Source organism: Oncorhynchus masou, chromosome 18 (assembly GCF_036934945.1).
Source record: "Oncorhynchus masou masou isolate Uvic2021 chromosome 18, UVic_Omas_1.1, whole genome shotgun sequence".
Classification (NCBI taxonomy): domain Eukaryota; kingdom Metazoa; phylum Chordata; class Actinopteri; order Salmoniformes; family Salmonidae; genus Oncorhynchus; species Oncorhynchus masou.
The window spans coordinates 55,597,662-55,617,205 of record NC_088229.1 but is presented as its reverse complement, the minus strand read 5'-3'; the positions used below and the strand labels follow the sequence as shown (position 1 = coordinate 55,617,205).

At 42.2% G+C, this 19,544-nt stretch overlaps 1 protein-coding gene across 3 annotated transcripts in view; it reads right to left on the bottom strand.

Moving 5' to 3' along the window:
• LOC135504869 (potassium voltage-gated channel subfamily C member 1-like) overlaps nucleotides 1-14,616 on the bottom strand; it is a 69,650-nt gene extending 55,034 nt beyond the window's left edge. The window contains exons 1-2 of one of the 3 annotated variants that reach the window (XM_064923769.1): nucleotides 14,074-14,616; nucleotides 3,703-4,376 (exon numbers count right to left, since the gene is read on the bottom strand). In XM_064923769.1, coding sequence (XP_064779841.1) covers nucleotides 3,703-4,326 — 624 coding nt within the window. In that variant the 5' untranslated portion in view covers nucleotides 4,327-4,376; nucleotides 14,074-14,616. The remainder of the gene's footprint in view (nucleotides 1-3,702; nucleotides 4,377-14,073) is intronic. The other 2 variants (XM_064923770.1, XM_064923771.1) reach the window with 2 other exon arrangements.
• Nucleotides 14,617-19,544: the final 4,928 nt, after the last annotated feature.

Here is a 19,544-nt window from a genome sequence, read left to right as displayed (position 1 = left end):
CAGCCACAAATATATGCCGTGGTGATAGAACTGTGATAGCATATCATAGTAAAGCGTGCTCACCGCTTGTAGTAATTCCATGCCTCACCGTGTCTACCTTCCATTGATAGCCTGGCCGTTTATTTGCTTCAATCACTGAACTAAAGCTGGGACGATAAACCGAACATGATCGCCACCGACCATACCGGTATTTTGCTGATATCGTTTGTTACAATAAGTAGCCTATACTAGAGGGATGTGACGTTTGAAATTATGTAAGTTTGCTCATATGGATGATTGTTAATTGGACAATCGATGGTCACAAACAGTCGTAGTTTAAAGGTTAGTTTAAAAAAAAACGTGCTGCACATTAATATTGTAAACTTAACGTCCTGTTTATCATTATCGCATCAATTCAGGCAATTTATCCCGATATGGATTTTTGTCCATATCGCCCAGCTCTAGACCGAACACAACTGGTGCTTATTGGAAACAGGCTTCTATTTGAGCCAGGCCTCTATTTCCTTAATGCTTTTGCTCAATAACATGTTGAAAAGACGACCACACTGTTTATTATGACCAAATATGACCAGTATAAATATAATGACAAATCCATCGCAGATCAGACTTGCAAAGACTAGGCTACTTATCATACACTCCTGATTTCGTGCTTCAGCACCATTCTCTCGCTCTTTGCACCTCTCCTCTTGAATGAGACACTGATGTCTCATTCACTGCAATGATTTTGCTCTCATTAATCGTCTTTCGCACAATCTTTATTTTACTCGCTAATGTTCACTCTTAAACAATTCACTTAGACCTGCCGTTATTTGAAACAGGCGTTTATTTGCTGAATTGAGTGCCGATACCGGGTTTTTAAAAGGGACAGGCCTCTATTTGGGACTCAGTGTTTAATTGAAGTTTTACGCTATTAGAATATCTACAAACACTGCATTCCGCAGAAATCTATTGGGTACACATTACCACTGTTCTGTTGACCAACTTGATTGACAAGCAATACAATCTAATTAGACCACAGCTGATTCCAATCGTTAAAATACCGGTTCATAAACATCAAGATCTACTTTGTTGTTGGAAATGAGTTAACGGGAGAAATTGCGACAAAACAACACCGTTAACAAGAATTCTATTGAGGTTATATTAAGTTAGGATCAAGGAATGTCAATTATGTCATGACACTGTGATTAATCGCACTGTGAAACTCAATCTCCAGCCATTAGGGATCAATAGAAGATGCTAAGTAGAGTAATACACCACATCCAGAGCCATATGCCGTCAAAACCAAATGAGATGGTAAAATATTCATATAATATCACTTAAAAACAAAGCCTCAATTCATGTTTAAACATCTTTACATTTTAAAGGGCGAGAAAAAATACTGAATTGAAATGCAGACAAAAAGAGAAGATAATCAATCAAATATCAGATTGCATTGCAGATTGGATTGCTAAATCCTTCATTGCGGATGGAAGATGAATCCAGCACACACACACACAGACACACACAGACACACACACACACACACACACACACACACAGACACACACACCTCCCAACGTCTAGTTCTCTCTAGCGATACCCCCATCTCTGTCTCTGCCCTCCTGCCACTATATCTCTCCTTCCTCTCTCTCTCTCTCTCTTTTTACCCATCTCTTTCTCCCCCTTTCTCTATCCCCGTCCCTATCTATTCCCTCTCCATCTCTGCTGCTCCACCTTTCCCTCTCTCTCATCATCCCCCTCTCTCTCGCCGGTGCTCCCCCTCCTTTCTCTCCCCGTGTCTACTGCAGCAGAAAAGCCAGCACAGACAGCAGCTTGTCTGTCTGTCTGTCTGTCTGTCTGTCTGTCTGTCTGTCTGTGTGTGTGTGTGCAAAGGTATATCCATGCATCACATGCACTCATGCGCAATAAAAAAAAAACAGCCCGTTGAAAAGTACTATGAATAATGTCTCTGATCATTGATCGCTGAGCATATGTAGATCCGTCAGTCACAAGCGCGCTGCCCATGTCTTCCGGTTCAAGAAACCCTGGAGTGCCGGTCAGGAATCCATCCTACTCATGTGGTCTCCGGCATCGGCTGGAGCGCCCAATAGAGAGGCATTTCCTGTTATCCAACATTAAAGCCAATGCCTGCCAAAGGGAAAGATCAGGTGACCCAATCCAGATGATATATCTATCTAACCCTGAGACACAGCTCTTCCTGTGCTGAGACCAGATACTGGACGTGGACAGTTGCGTAGTTTCTACAGTCAGGTTAGACTGGACTAGAGAGAGATATGCAGTGTGTGTAGGATGGGGAGGTGCGAGCGTGCGTGCGTGTGTGTGTGTGTGTGTGTGCGTGTGCGTGCGTGTGTGTGTGTGTGCATGCATGTATGTCTGCGTATTTGTATACTTATTTTTGCACATACAGTACAGGTACTTGGATCTATACATGTTTGCGCTGCAGGTGTTGTTTTGTCTGTTGTCTGCCTGTGTATGTGCGTGTATGTATGTGCCTAAAGAGGAGTGTTTTGCAGTGTCATCAACGAGGAAACGTGTATGGTACTCAACATCAATAGGAGTGTGCATGATTTTACAACATGCATGATTTTAACATATTTATACACAAAGCAAACTGTATGGCCAGCTAATTGAGCATAGACTACATGTTATTTCATAATGGCATGTGTGGATGAAGAAACATAGCCTATTCAATCCAGTTATTTAATCTATACATCTTCATCAAAAACCCTGTATCCTTCTTCTTGCTACCCGTATATCATGCTATGTTTGACGTTTGCACTATCAAAGGGAATCAATCATCAAACGGTAAAAGCATTTCTACATTCAGCGCCTCAGGTCTCGTTGGTATTAGCTTGAGAACCAGCTGATTCGAAACGAACGCAGCTTCTAGGAAATGGGTCTGAAAAGCGTGCATGGAGGGGCTTTATCATAGCCTCGCACTGTAATGGGGGACAGATACACTCGCCAAAAATGAGAATCACCGAGGGCAAATGGGGAAACACGAAAAGAAGACTTGTTTTATGTTCCAGTTTCGAGGTCGCATGAAGGCTCAAATGAGCGCTAAATAAATAACATAATAAATCAAACTCAGCGTGCATAGGCGCATCGACACAAACAGGCTAATGAGGAGTGTTTGAGTTGGCTACGGGAGGGGGACGGAGAAAAAAGTGCGTTTGGATGCAGGTATGGAACCTGTTACAGCACGCTAAATTATCTCGACAATATTACTATGAAAACATACATTTGGTGGATTATGATTCAAATATATATGTTATCAGTATCACTGTCAACTCATTGACTTGGCAGCACCCTCATAACGAAACCATATCAACACGTAGGCTACTTTATAGTCTACGATCTGGAATTAACATAGGAGCCATACGATTTTTCATTTTTTTCACATGCTAACACAATTAATTATTCAGCATCCGTGAGTCAATATACTGCCGTTTAACACAAGCAAACTGTCAAGGAAGTCAAAGCCTACCGAAGTGGCCTGCTCGATTATGATGGCTTATTGAACGAAAATCTCAGGTGGCATTATTCATGTCAACTATACGTATACTGGTTGTTTAGTAAGGGGAGCTCATTTTTATATAAACTTTCAACAACTTATTGCGACTCAGATATGTGTGGTCAAAGTTGGAATGACAAATGTAATATGACATTTAAAGCAGTCAAACATAACAAAGAGCCACTCACCCGGGCGTATTTAGATGAATAAGGGTCTTCAAAAAGGGCCCACATTCGGGGCCGCCACATTTCCCACCAAGTCTTTTTCCTTCCGTCCTCATGCAAGCACAGTCTTTTCATGTCCCCATCTGCGCCTCCTGGTAAAGCTGGGTCGTCTTCTGGCAACTCCGGTTCGGGATTCTCAAAGCTATCCAACGCCTCCTCTGCGTCCCTGTGTTGCCGGTAATTCATCCAGCAACAAGCCTCCACGTCCGTCTCATCGATGCCCCAGAATGCCAGCTCCTCTTCGAACAGCGGGCCGCACACATCGTTCGGACAGTGCAACTTCCCTGTGCGGTAATAGTTGAGGATGAATGAAAAGACGGATGGGTGGCGATCAAAGAAGAACTCGTCGTTTTTGTGGTCGTAATCGAAGTTGCTAAAGGCGTCCGGTTCGGTAAGCCAAGACAAGCGGGTACCGGGCAACGTTTTTAGGGTGCTTCGATAGGTTTCATGCCGCACCCCCCCGCAGTTGATCACGATTTTCTCGCTTTCCGACGGACAAGTCATGTCTGCAGTGTAACATGCTTTGTTGGATGACTTGTTCCCACCCTTGCGCCCTTTGAAAGAGGAGACGCAGACCGAACTGAGCATAGAAGAACTGGGGGAGGGAGAGGAGGAGAGAAAACGGAGGGAGGAGGAGTCTGCGGGTAGAGAAAGGGACATAATTTTAGCAAAAAGGAAAGGTATGTATGTATAAAATGTGAACATTAGAAACAGTAATCGTTTTTCAGTTACTGCTATAATTCCTCATGTAATGCGCATAGAGTGTAGTAAATGACCTTGCAGCCGGTTCATTAGGCTATAAGAAAGAACGATTTCAGTAGATAAAACAGGTTGAATGTAAAGTTGGTTTATCAAGGCTGTTCAGATAAGTAATATTCACCAGAAGTCAGGAGAGATGTAGGCCTAGTCTATATTCAGTCACTAACATACAGCAATACATGAGTGAAATGCGGGGAATGTCACATGTTTGATTCAACATTGATGATACTGTTGTCGTTTTTTAAACACTTAAAATGTGTAGGCTGAAATATGAGAATAATAAGATGAGTTTAAAGCAAGGCAAAAACGGAGACCACCGGACTACTGCGTGAGCATTTAAAAATACATGTTGTGTTATGAATGTGCTATAAGCAAAATATCTTCCATTTCATATTTCAGCACCTAGTATCACTCTTATTCGACTGGTTCCATTTTGTGCCTCGTGCTGCTGTTACTGTAAGATGATGTACACTGTACATGATTCCAAAAGGATTCTAATTTCTCCCAATTCATTGATATAGTATCTCTAATTAGGCCACTAAAGACCCCAGCAGAGCGAAACCCCATCCCCTCTACTGCAATCTGCTTGCCTCGGTACCAAATAGCAGAGAGAGAGAGAGAGAGAGAGAGAGGGGGGGGGGGTGTGTCATTGGGGAGAGAGAGAAGGAGAGCATCCAAGGAGGGATGGGAACGAGAGAACGAGGGAGAGAATTTGAAGGAGGTGTAACATAACAAATCAGGGATACATTTCGCTCCTTCGCTTTTCCTTTCTCTAAGTCCCTAATGCTTTTCTGACGTTAGGTGGCACAGCATTCGATGCGTGTGTGTGTGTTAATCGCTTCCCAGGAGTGTAGTGTCCATACTAATGTTAGATCGACTCAATCAGTCTGCTACAGGCACCATGTTTCCCTATATCCCTCTACTGCCTTTACTTTCAACTGAAGCAAGGTTATGTCATGCTGTTCCAATAGTGTCTTCTGCATTGTATGTGTCTGTGTGTGTGTGTGTGTGTGTGTGTGTGTGTGTGTGTGTGTGTGTGTGTGTGTGTGTGTGTGTGTGTGTGTGTGTGTGTGTGTGTGTGTGTGTGCGTGCGCGTGTGTGTGTGTACATGTGTAAGAGAGAGGGAGAGAGAGAGAGGAAAATAGAGAGGAGTGGGGAGTGAGAGACAGATCAGAAATCAGCTTTTTAATGGAGTGATCGGAAAGGATAGAATTAATCTAGATTGGGAAAAACAAGTGATGCTCAACAAATACCTGGGGACGGGAAAGCTAGAGGGAATGGAAGAGAGAGAGAGAGAGAGAGAGAGAGTGAGACAGAGAGAGACAGAGACAGCGGCAGGGAGAGATAGAGAGAGGATGAGAGGCAGAGAGAGAATGAGAGGTAGGGAGAGAGAGATGATGAGAGCCAGCGAGAGAGATAAAGGCAGAGAGAGACAGAGAGAGAAAGAGAGATTGAGAAGCAGGGAAAGAGGGAGAGAGAGACAGAGAGCGAGAGAGAGAGAGGATGAGAGCCAGGCAGAGGGAGAAAGAGTGCGCTATACAAGTGAATGAATTCCACTGCAGTAAAAAGCCAGAATTATTTGCTTTCTTTCCTGCCCCTCGCTAGGTTAGCATATCAACATTGCAGTGCATTGTCAGTGTAGAATCCATTTCCTTCTGAAAAGGTGTTATTCAATGCAAAGCCTCTGCATACTGTAAACCATATGCATGTTGTTTACCTCCTTTTCTATTCTAATGGAATACGCCCCTTTCCTCCCCCTCTTCCTCGTCCTACCCGCTCTCCAGCGCTCTCTCAATCTCTAGCCCTCCCTTCCCCTCTCTTGCTCTCTCTCTCTCTCTCTCTCTCTCTCTCTCTCTCTCTTCCTTGTTCCCTCAATCTCATATTCCGCATAAGGGGCTCACATTTCATTCAAGGGGAATCTGGACTTCAGTTTCCTCCTCATCTCACACACTCTCTTTCCTTTCTCAGTGTCCCCCTCTCGTCCCACCTCTGCACTCCTCTTCTCTTTTCCTTCTTTTTCTTCACTGCATTTTACTCGAGCGTTCTTTCTTCCTCACTCACACTTTCCTTCCTTTCTCCCCTCATTTAGTTCTTTCTTTCTCAAAAAGTGTCCCACTTTGCTCTTTACTATTTTTTCACCTGTTCATTTCTTTGGGGACTTTTTCTCAAACCATTTACATTTAGCGTGATGCATTTTTTTCTCTCTTCAACAACATTGTCAATGTCTTGTCTTCAGATTTTTTTAACTTTCTCAACAGCACAAACAACTTTTAAGACATTTCCAAAGTGCATCTTTAACTTGGAACTTGTTTTCAATATTTTTTTCTATTTGGACTGTTTTCTGCTCATTTCTTTCTAGTTTTGTGTTTTGTTTGAAACATTATCTAGATCTAAAGATTCCAGAATTCAAGAGAGCCTCCACTCAGGTAAGGTTTACCAACTATCAGAGGCTGCTGCATGGGATGGACTGGCAGCATATGGAACAGATATAAGCACAGGTCTGAGAACAGTACTTAGAGGGATTAGAGACTGACAGGACATTAGATACTTAAGATACACTGATTTGGGGACAGTTGATGTATGTATACGTCACAGAAATCTAATAATAAGTAGTAGTAGAGTAATAGATAGGTAAGACAGGATTCCAATTCCTTAGTCTTGACTGCCCAAGTAAAACTTGGCAGTAGTCTTCACTGCAGTACTTCTGATATTGCTTGCTCAACAAAAAATGTCAGGAGCACTTTGAATTTAAGAACACTGCAAAATCATATCAGTGTTTTGTTTTTGTGTGTTTACTGCATGTCTTGCAGTTGGAAATATAATATTTCAAACGACGATATAAAGATACAGGAGAGTTGAAGCAAGAAAGAAAGATACATTAAATAACTTGAAATGGCTTATTTTGACAAATGAACCAGAAAAGAAACCCAGTAATGAGATCTAACCAACGGTCACCTTAGAACTGAGGGAGATTCCAGCAGAGAAGCACTTCTATTGTTAATTAAGCGATCAGATTTCAGCACCATGGACAGCAGCACTGCATGGGACGGGATAGAGTCTCTACTGCACCCACAGGGGACGGAAATAGAGAATCTTAAACTATCTGCATGAAATAGATAGACCAATGTATTGTTGAGGGATCACATTTCAGCACCATGGACAGCATACACTGCTGTTTTCCTATGCATGGGACGGAATAGGGGTTCTCGTTGACTCTAATGCACGCAAAGTCCAAGGGGGGAATTTCTATTTTTAAATACCTGCATAGATAGGCCAATGTGTTGTTGATGGATACCATTTCAGCACCATGGACAGCAGACACTGCTGTTTTCCTATGCATGGGACGGGACAGGGGCTCTACTGCACCCAAACCCCAAGGTGGGGGGAGTGTAAATCTGGAACTATCTGCGTAGTCCAAGGTATTATTGAGAGATAACATTTCAGCACCGTGGACAGCAGGCACTGCTGTTTTCCTATGCATGGAATCGGATAGGGGCTCTACTCAACTCTAGTGCACCCAAAGTCCAAGGGGTGGGAGGTGGGGGACAAAGAATCTTGAAGTATCTGCATAGAGCAATGATTACTTTTTAAATCCCTATTCTTCAAAATGCAGTAAAAAATGTTTTACTTTATGTAGAGTTTGGGGTTTATTTGGTTACTATTTAGTCATAATTAATAGCCTACACAAACAACAACAAGTTGTCAACGTTGCTAAATGCTAAACCCTATCCAGCCAATATGTTTTCTCCACAATACAACCATATGGGGAGAACATATTGATTTTAGCATGTTAATTAAAGTAATGTAACCATTCAAGAGAATTAATGATGGAATAGAAAGTAACTTCACAAGAATATCAATAAACCTTTCCTTTGGAAGAGATTACCTACATTTAAACATTATAAGTACTTGAGATAAATGCTCAATGCTCATTGTCAAAGGAAAATGTATATAGTAGGTCTGGGCTTCGTGTTAACAAGATAATTGGGTCGCTTCAGACGACGCTGGCCAGTGTTTGGAGCGCAGTATTGAAGTAGCTACGCACGTCTCAACTGCAACAAAAAAAAAGGTGGGGGGGTTATGGGGAGGAAGAAGAACTTGTGCTCAAATGGGGGGGGGAGCGAGGAACAGAGATAGAGAGACGGACAGACAAAATGACTGGAGAGAAAGAGTGGTAGAGATGAAAGTGATCAAGAGTAAAGCGAAGGAGGAATCATACCCCCCTCTTTCTTCCTCTCAGAGCTATACCTGCCCTGGCCACCGTGTCCTGCGCTCCACAGCTACTTCTCCCCTTCACAAACGTACACACACACTCACACACACCACACACACACACACACACACACACACACACACACACACACACACACACACACACACACACACACACACAGGCTCACCTGGCTGAGTGTCAGCTCTGCACACAAAAGCATTCAAAAGCATTTAAAAAATATGAAGTAAACAATTTAAGGGAAAGGTGCTGCTTAATCATAATGAACTTGGAATGAGAGAGAAGGGGAGGTCAATGATGAGGTAAAAATAGAGAGAAAGAAAGAGGTAGAGGAAGAGAGAGTGCACTGCTCGTGCACGATGGCTGCACTGACGCTAATATATATTAGCAGAAACACTGCAGCAAGAGGGGGAGGGAGCGCGGGATTATGGGGCGCATCGACTGTGAGGTACCAGCAGAAAGGAACAGGGGGAGGGGAGAAGACTGTGAGAGAGAGGGAAAGCAGAGAGCAAGGGAGAGGAGGAGAGAAGCAGGGAGGAATTTGGTAGGAGTGCTGACTGCGCGGAACATGAGCGTCGTGGTTGGCGGAAAAAGCAAAACCCTTTCCCAATTCACAGAGAGAACGAGATAGAGTGTGATAGAAGGAGGAGGAGAGAGGCGGTGGATGAGGGGGGGTTGGTAGAAAAAGGAATGGAAGGAGAAGTAATGGAAAGTGGGGATAAGGCAGGGGAGGTAGAGGTGACGTGAGAGCCATTTGTGTGAGAAGGTGGGATGGATGGATGAGAGAGAGGGATGGAATAAAATGATATATGAACAATGATGGGAAACATGAAAGAGAGGCAATAAAAAGAGGGAGGGGAAAGAGAGAGAGATGATAAAGGGGATGAGAAGAGTGGAGGATGAGGGAGAGGAGGAGAGAACAGGTGATGAGATAGAAGAGGGAGAAATCTTGCAGGGGTTCGGTAATGCCTGTAAAGCATCTGAATGGAAGTGAGGAAGGAGAGGGAGAGAGGGAGGGGTAACGAGGGAGCGGGACAACACTTAGAGTGGATATACAGCAGGGTGGGAGGAGGGGGTGACAGACAGAGCACATTAAGAGGAGGGAGGGACAGAAGATGGGTAAGAGGAATAATGAGGGGAGAGAAAGACAGACATATATGTGTACAGCTATGCTGAATCGCAAAGGAGAAGGTGGGCTGTGGGCTGTGTGTGTGTGTGTGTGTGTGTGTGTGTGTGTGTGTGTGTGTGTGTGTGTGTGTGTGTGTGTGTGTGTGTGTGTGTGTGTGTGTGTGTGTGTGTGTGTGTGTGTGTGTGCGCGTGTGTGTGTTTTTTCCTCCACCACCCATCTCCTCATCAAAGGATGTACCACAAGGTTTCTCGCTGTTCTCTCTCTACATCTTTACCCTCCCCCACTTTTCCATCTCCCTCACACTCCCCAGTACTGGTGAGACACCATCAGGAGAAATGGAGGCACTGCAGCAAGAGGAAAGTACTGCAGTCACCTCCCCTTTTAGTGCAGTGTCACCGTATGATGTCCTCTCCCTCCGACTGTCTTTGTGTTTAATGGTGGAACTCAACATTCTGCTATTCTACTATCGGAGAAGCAAGAGAGCGGTGTGTGGGTAGTATTTGGGGGAAACAAGAGATGAGACAGTATGAATGAATGTGAAAGGACAAGAAAGCAGATGGGGGAGAGAGAGGGAGGTGAGCAGAGAGAGAGAGCCACAGAGAGAGAGACAAACACAGAGAGAGAGAGAGAGCGAGAGAAAGAGAGAGAGAGAGAGAGAGCGAGAGAGAGAGAGAGAGAGAGAGAGAGAGGAGAGCGAGAGAGAGAGAGAGAGAGAGAGAGAGCGAGAGAGAGAGAGAGCGAGAGAGAGAGGGAGAGCGAGAGAGAGAGTAATATACACTTAGAAAAAAGGAGTCTTTGACAGGGACAAGGGCTGATGAAAGAAATAAAGGGTCGTTTGTTGAGTGAAAAGATAGAGGGACAAGTCGAAAATGCTTTATCGTTTAAGGTAGAACCTTTTTCAGAGTATGCAATGGGCCACGGGATTAGCAAAGAAACACACAGCCAAGGTACACTGAGACGAGGGCATCGTAAGGAACGATCATGCCAGCTTACACCAATGACCAATTCCCTAACCAACTGTGCATTAAAAAAAGACAATCAATTAACCGTGCATGAGGGAAATGGACTCTGGGAAATCTCCCAGAGGCCCTAGCTTATCTACCCGGCGACAGCAGTGCAGCAACCTCAGGGGTGCGCCACTCATGACCAATCCCCATGTAGAACCACATCATCAGAGGGGCCCCGAGCCCCTAGGGCAGTGGTTCTAGTGCATATTGATAAAACTAAATCACCCTCCAAAGGATAACTCCTCTTCAACCCTTCAGGCTTTGTTTTGGAATGAAAGACTCCATTTTGAAAGATACCCTGAAAAGTGGTTATCTCCTCTTTAGCAGGCTGGAAATGAATGATTAATATATGAGCTTGATTCAGGAATAGACCCATGGACAAAGGACGGAGAGGCTGAAATAGAGGATTGGACATTTAGAAACAGAGCTGAGCAAAAGCCCTTTGGGTGCTGAGCCAAATGTCCTTCAGAAAGGGTGTGGTGACTTAGTCTTCTGTGGGAGGTTTCGACATAAACAAATAAGCGTTAACAGCAGCAATTAGAGATTCAGCACTAGTCAAGCGGACAGCAAAAGAATCCAAACCTCGAAGTCCAAACTCTGCATCAACATGATGCTGTCCAATTGTCCTTCAGACATAGTGCTGTCCAAAGCTAGGGGTCAAGTCCACAATGTCTAGCTCATAGAAATATAAGCCTTCTGTAGCACCCTAATAATTGTGTCACAAAGAATTATGTCACTAGTTCCTCACTGTGTACTTTGCATTGTTTGCGGCTCTTTGTGAAGCAGGGCACCCTTGCAAAATAGGTGTTGGTCTCAATGAGACTTCCCTGCATAAGTAAAGGTTAAATGAAATAAATAACGGCAAAGTCTAGTGGGTGGACACCGTTAGCATGCCATAGTATATGTGTAGGGACTAGGGAGTAAGAATACCGAAGCATTCTATATGGAGATAGGATGTTATAGCACCCCTTGGTGGGTAAGAGGATAACACACCAGTAACAGTCCAAAGGGCATTAAGAAAATGCCAAACAGAGCCTTGGTCATGTTCAGTAGGATCGAAATGGAAGAAAGCGCTCTGAAATGGAGTAAAACCAGGTGGTACTATTTGAACGTATCCAATAAGAAACACTTGTCTTCGTTTCCTTACTCATTGAACTTTGAACCCTGTACCTCATCTGTCCCTCACGACATTAAATCTGGTCAGTTTCTTAATTAATGACACTGGCCTCCATGGCTCATTACAACCATTAGAAGCCTAAGGTGGAGTGATGGGGGACACGGTGTGAGTCACATTTAGGGATGGAATGAGGAACAGTACATTACCGCTCGGAGCCCTGGGTCTGTATTTAAAAAATGTCTGGGAGTAGGAGTGCTGATCTAGGATTATGTCGTTGTCCCTTGTCCCCGTCCATATAAATTGTATTAATTATGGTTGAAAAGGCTAAACTGATCCTCTGAGGCTCTTAATGAATATGGTCCCTGACCTTTGAACCAGCTGATGATTATAGGCTACTAAAGAGAGGGGAGGTGAATAAATTAGAAATGAGATGTGAAGTTTAACCATTGAAGTCAGGGATGGGAAAGCAGTAAAGGTGTAAAATAGCGAGACGTTAACGGAGAGAAGTACGGGAGAGAAATTACACATGTTAAGAGTTAAAGGTGAGGGGTAAAGTCCTGATTGAATGAAAAAGAGACAGGTTAGAGTTAGGAGGAGATATGTGGGGTTATGTGATGGTTTTGGGATTGAGTTAGAGAGGCATTTGAGATAGATTTGGCTCACGTTCATTAGGCACCAAATGGCAGAAAACTACTTGGTTTTGTCCAGTGAGAAACCCACATTTCCCGTTGTGAATGAACACACCTAATGAACAAGACCCCGGTTACAGCTGGAGATGAGACAGATTTAGGAAGGGTGAAGCAACGTGGGAAAGATGGAGATCTATTGTTTGAGTTGGATATAGATATGAGTTGAAGAGGTAGTTAGTTAGAACATAGCCTGGAGTAATATATGTAATACAATCACAGTTAGTTATGGATTATACTTCTGGTGTGTTACGTATTGTTGGATCTATTACCTATACGTCTAGTATATTTATAAAAAAATTGTATAACATAGACTGTAAATTGGGTATACCAAGTTATACAGTATTATATCAACTGGTATATACACATATAAACCTTTGATACATGTCGTTGTTCTAAAAGTAGAAGGAGGTTTTCTGGGTTACCCTCAATATCTATAGAAGCAGCTGTAGATTGATAATACAAGGGGGGAATGCAGAGGAAGCAACATGAAGAGTCCAGAAAGTGCAGAAGTCAGATGGTATTCTAAGCACAATAAGAGCCTACATACGCTCATGAATCAAAGAAAGTTTAGTACTAGGAAAGAGAGCGATATGCAGAACTGAGGACAGACTTTGTGCACACAGAAATAATGGAGTGAAAATGTGGATGGATCGTTGGTTGGTCAACTTGACAAAATGATCAACTATAGATGATGTGACTAGATAGGACGAAGAGTGTTTAAAGAAGAAAGAGCGTCTAGTCTAGACATCAAACTGCCACTATTGACTTCCTGTATTAGGTGGTCCCTTAGATGCCATGCACATCCTTCCTTCCTGTCGTCGTCGCCCCCCCCCCCCTCCTTCCAACAGAGCTATATCAAACCTCCATTTCAGGCCTTGACACTTCCCCTGTGCTACCCATTTACACACACACACGCTGAATGAGACAGACACTCAAACACACTAGCAAAACAACAGACAAACAGACAGGCACACCCACACTCAGACAAAAACACATCCCTTTAAGAGACATGTAACTATGAAGACCTACTTACTGGTCTAGGTGGCGAAACGCCCACCTCATATATGCAATGTTAGGTTATAATCTGACGTATATCAACGTGTAAGTATGAGTGCGGGCTATGTAACACTATCAATAAGTTATCTGAATATTAATATGATAACCCAGTGGAGAGCTTTATGTTTTGCTATTTGAACACATAGTACTGATTTACTGATTGCTCACCTTGTTATTGAATAAAAACACCCCTCGTTTGCATTAGGTCTGACAGTAAAGAGAACAATACCTGTTGAACGTAGACGCTTTGCCTTTATTTTTGGCCTGTACGGCTCGATGATTTTCGAATAAATAGTGTTTAATACATGACATCAATTCACAAATACACACACACGATCAATACTCACTTGCTTTTGTTTCGGGTTCGTTTCGTGTGCGTGCGTGCGTGCAAGATCACGCACATTAACTCACAAGATCAATCAAAATGTAGTTTTCTTTGTAAGGTCGTTTTTTTGTATGCTTTCAGAGAAAATATCCATGCAGTGTCCTGTCGGCTTTCAGATGACAGGGTCTCTTTCCGAATAATAATAATAATGAGACAAAATAGGAGTGTCTGTTGTTGAAAATTACGTTTAGTTATCGTTATTGTCGCTTATTACTTCTACCTAAGATCATGCTGACGACAATACATTACTCTCACGCATTCAACGAATCAGAATTTACACAGAAACTGTCTCAGGCTGTCTTTTTCTCGGTTTCGATGCCCCTCTCCCACCTTTGTTATTGCCAAAAAAATGATTCCCAGTCTTCCCTATGGTGACTCTACGCTTCTACACGCAGGGTGTAGCTACCATTCAATTCTTTCTAGATCTCCTCCTCCCAATGTCACAATGGAGATATTGTATAGCCTGTAGACAACTCCTCTCCCTATTTCTTCGCGCGCACGTTTCTGTCTCTCTGTTTGCTTGGAGGAGCGTCACCTTCTGCACTGCCCCCCCCTTTTTTTTAGATGACACGTGTGGGCGGGTTAGAGAATAAGGGAGAGGGTGGGGGGGACCCAAACGAATATAGAGGGTAACTTGTGATACGATTTCAATGACCTTTCTTTGAAGAATTTATTTTAACCAAGAAGACAACAATGGGCTCACGACTGTGAAAGCGTCCGTGTAAATAGGCCTATAGGCGAAAAGTAACCCGTATTTAACATTTTACTCACACACACACATTTACATGTTCGCTGGCACGCACACACACACACACAACCGTTTGACTACAGGTCCCCATCCTTGATTCAAGCATAGCTGACATCACAACAGTCGTGATATGAGGGAGGAAAGAGTAGAGCTGAAAGCAGCACGCAGACCACGGAGAAAGAGAGGTATTCATAGCGGCGAAGTGGAGCGGGATCAAGAAATGGAAACATAACCTACAGTTGTAATTTGTTACATAACAGCACCACAACACTGAATGTCTCCGATTAAAATTGAATATCTTCTATCTGTATCATACCTATAGGTTTTTGTCAATGCTCTAAATGAACCTATGCATTTGTAAATGCTTTTGAAAATGTATGAATCAATGTTTTCTTACTAAAAACGTGTTTGCTCCCTCTCTTTGATTGGCATTGCCTATTTACCTACAGAGTAGGTGACTAATTCAAAGTTGTGTTAAATCATTTTGGTACAGCATACACTTGACTTATTGGCATAAGTATACTGTGCAATATAAGTATGCAATGTATGACACATAAACAGAAGAAAACGTTTTGTGCATCAAATATCTCACCTGGTTGTATTTGGTTACAGTTCAACTAAATGAACCATTTATATAAACATTGAAATACCTATCTACCTTATTGGTTCTGATTTGTTATGGGTGGAGAATGCACCTGTTTCTCGCTGTCAGCATCTCGAAGGTATGCTGAATGGCACTGCAGAAATATTATGGAAATAAACCTATCATCCATGCTTCTCTGCTCTACTTGACAACTGTCACCATGAGTGCTGATAGCAGTTGGTGTGATTCAACCTCTGTCTCTGTGGAGGACTGTCTATGACGAGCGATATACCATCTGGGCTCGTGGAGACATCATCTGGCCAAGTTAAGTGCTGCATGTTGACTGAGGCCAAACGTTTGTCATATCGCAGATGAAACGTACAGTAGGTGGATGATACTTCAGACAGTGTTTATAGCGGATCAGGGACCTCATGGCCCCATACGGAGGACCATAACTTGGGTGCTGAAGACCTCAGGTAAGCCAGCACAATGTATTTGGGCCCGAGTAGAATAGAATGACATCATTTAAATTATATAAATCTATTCTATTCGATTATATTCGATGTTACATCTAATATATTACTTTTCTGATCTGTTATATTATTCTATACTGTTCTATTCTAGCATAATGTTCCCAAGTGTAAATAACAGGCATCACATATCATGTATGAAGCAATGCATTGGTCTGAATTCTGTTCAGTCGTGTAAAGTACATTTTGGGGATGACCAACAAGCTGATGAAGAAAGCTGGGATGTTTTACTCTTATCGAAGACCAAACAAACGATTACAGTGCTTATTAAAAGTATTCACCCCCCTCATATTTTGGGGAGTTACAGTTACAAAGTGAGATTAAAATGGATTTAATTTGGATTTTACTCTGTTATGGCAAATTGGAGGATGGGAATCAAAAAAACATAATGAAAATAAAACACTAATATCTTGATTAAATAGATATTGGGGTATTGGGACCCATTTAATCCAAAAAAAAGTACTTTTGACTCATCTGTTCATAGGACAATCTTCCAAGCCTTGATGATCATCCAAGTGCGTCAAGGTGCTTTTTGGCTAATTTGAGTCAATCTTTTGGACGACATTGGTCCCATTATGTCTGGTAAGAACCTCATACCAATGTTCAAGCATGGTGGTGGTAGTGTGATGGTTTGGGGATTCTTTGCTGCCTCAGGACCTGGACGACTTGCCTTAATAGAAGGAACTATGAATTCGGCTCTGTATCAGAGAATTCTACAGGAGAATGTCAGGTCATCTGTCTGTGAGCTGAAGCTGAACCGTTGCTGGGTCATGCAGCAAGACAATTATCCAAAACACACATTGAAGTCTACATGAAAATAGTTCAAAAGCAACACATTTGAAGTTATGGAATGGCCTAGTCAAAGTCCAGACCTAATCTCAATTGAGATGTTGAGGCAGGACTTGAAACGAGCACTTGATGATTGAAAACCCACAAATGTTGCTGAATTAAAGCAGTTTTGCGTGCAAGAGTGGGCCAAAATTCCTCCACAGCGATGTAAGATTCATCAACAACTACAGGAAGCACTTGGTTGCAGTCATTGCAGCTAAAAGTGCCACAACCAGTTAGTGAGTGTAAGGGGGCAATTACTTTTTCACACAGAGGGATTGGTTTGTTGTATAATTTTGTTTATTAAATTGAATGTATATACTCAGGTTCCCTTAATCTAATATTAGGTTTTGGTTGAAGATCTGATAACATTCAATATCAAACATATACTAAAATAAAGAAAACCAGAAAGGGGTCAAATACCTTTTCACGGCACTGTACAGACTATTTGCTAGACTTAGATTATTCAAAACATGGATCTCAACCCATTTGTAAAAACCAGGACAAATAGCAGGACAAATTGTACATAATTAATAGGTTATATGTTGCCAATTCACTAATGGTCACATACTGTACTTTTGTATTTACAGTTGAAGTCGGAAGTTTACATACACTTTAGCCAAATACATTTAAACTCTTTTTTTTAATTATTATTATTTTTTTATACAATTCCTGACATCTAATCCAAGTAAAAATTCCCTGTCTTAGGTCAGTTAGGATCACCACTTGTTTTTAAGAATGTGAAATCTCAGAATAATAGTAGAGAGAAGGATTTATTTCAGCTTTTATTTATTTCATCACATTCCCAGTGGGTCAGAAGTTTACATACACTCAATTAGTATTTGGTAGCATTGCCTTTAAAATTGTTTAACTTAGGTCAAACATTTCAGGTAGCCTTCCACAAGATTCCCACAGTACGTTGGGTGAATTTTGTCCCATTTCTCCTGATAGAGCTAGTGTAACTGAGTCAGGTTTTTAGGCCTCCTTGCTCGCACAAGCTTTTTTAGTTCTGCCCACAAAATTTCTATGGGATTGAAGTCAGGGCTTTGTGATGGACATTCCAATACCATGACTTTGTTGTCCATAAGCCATTTTGCCACAATGTTGGAAGTATGCTTGTGGTCATTATCCATTTGGAAGACCCATTTGTGACCAAGCTTTAACTTGATGTCTTAACTTAACTTAACTTAACCTTGATGTCTTCAGATGTTGCTTCAATATATATCCACATAATTTTCCGCCCTCATGATGCCATCTATTTTGTGAAGTGCACCAGTCCCTCCTGCAGAAAAGCCACCCCCACAACATGATGCTGCCACCCCCGTGCTTCACGGTTGGGATGGTGTTCTTCGGCTTGCAAGCCTCCCCTTTTTTCCTCCAAACATAATGATGGTCATTATGGTCAAACAGTTCTATTTTTGTTTCATCACACCAGAGGACATTTCTCCAAAAAGTACGATCTTTGTGCCCATGTGCAGTTGCAAACCGTAGTCTGGCTTTTTTATGGCGGTTTTGGAGCAGTGGCTTCTTCCTTGCTGAGTGGCCTTTCAGGTTATGTTGATGTTGGACTCGTTTTACTGTGGATATAGATACTTTTGTACCTGTTTCCTCCAGCATCTTCCCAAGGTACTTTGCTGTTGTTCTGGGATTGATTTGCACTTTTCGCACCAAAGTACGTTCATCTCTAGGAGACAGAACGCGTCTCCTTCCTGGACTGTATGATGGCTGCATGGTCCCATGGTGTTTATACTTGCGTGCTATTGTTTGTACAGATGAACGTGGTCCCTTCAGGCGTTTGGAAATTGCTCCCAAGGATGAACCAGACTTGTGGAGGTCTACAAATCTTTTTCTGAGGTCTTGGCTGATTTCTTTTGACTTTCCCATGATGTTAAGCAAAGGGGCACTGAGTTTGAAGGTCAGCCTTGATATACATCCACAGGTACACCTCCAATTGACTCAAATGATGTCAATTAGTCTATCAGAAGCTTCTAAAGCCATGACATCATTTTCTAGAATTTTCCAAGCTGTTTAAGGCACAGTCAACTTAGTGTATGTAAACCTCTGACCCACTGGAATTGTGATATAGTGAATTATAGGTGAAATAATATGTCTGTAAACAATTGTTGGAAAAATTACTTGCATCATGCACAAAGTAGATGTCCTTACCGACTTGCCAAACTATAGTTTGTTAACAAGAAATTGGTGGAGTGGTTGAAAAACAAGTTTTAATGACTCCAACCTAAGTGTATGTAAACTTCCGACTTCAACCTTACTGTACCTTAGTGTATTTGCTCCTACAACCTTAGAAATAAATTATTGCATTTTAAAATACCTTTTACTACACTCCTATCAGAAAGCGTGTAATGCACCCAGAAATATCATATCTCTGTTGGAGATTTTTTTAAAAGGAACCCTATTACATACAGTGGGGCAAACAAGTATTTAGTCAGCCACCAATTGTGCAAGTTCTCCCACTTAAAAAGATGAGAGAGGCCTGTAATTTTCATCATAGGTACACTTCAACTATGACAGACAAAATGAGAGAAAAAAATCCAGAAAATCACATTGTAGGATTTTTAATGAATTTACTTGAAAATTATGATGGAAAATAAGTATTTGGTCACCTACAAACAAGCAAGATTTCTGGCTCTCACAGGCCTGTAACTTCTTCTTTAAGAGGCTCCTCTGTCCTCCACTCGTTACCTGTATTAATGGCACCTGTTTGAACATGTTATCAGTATAAA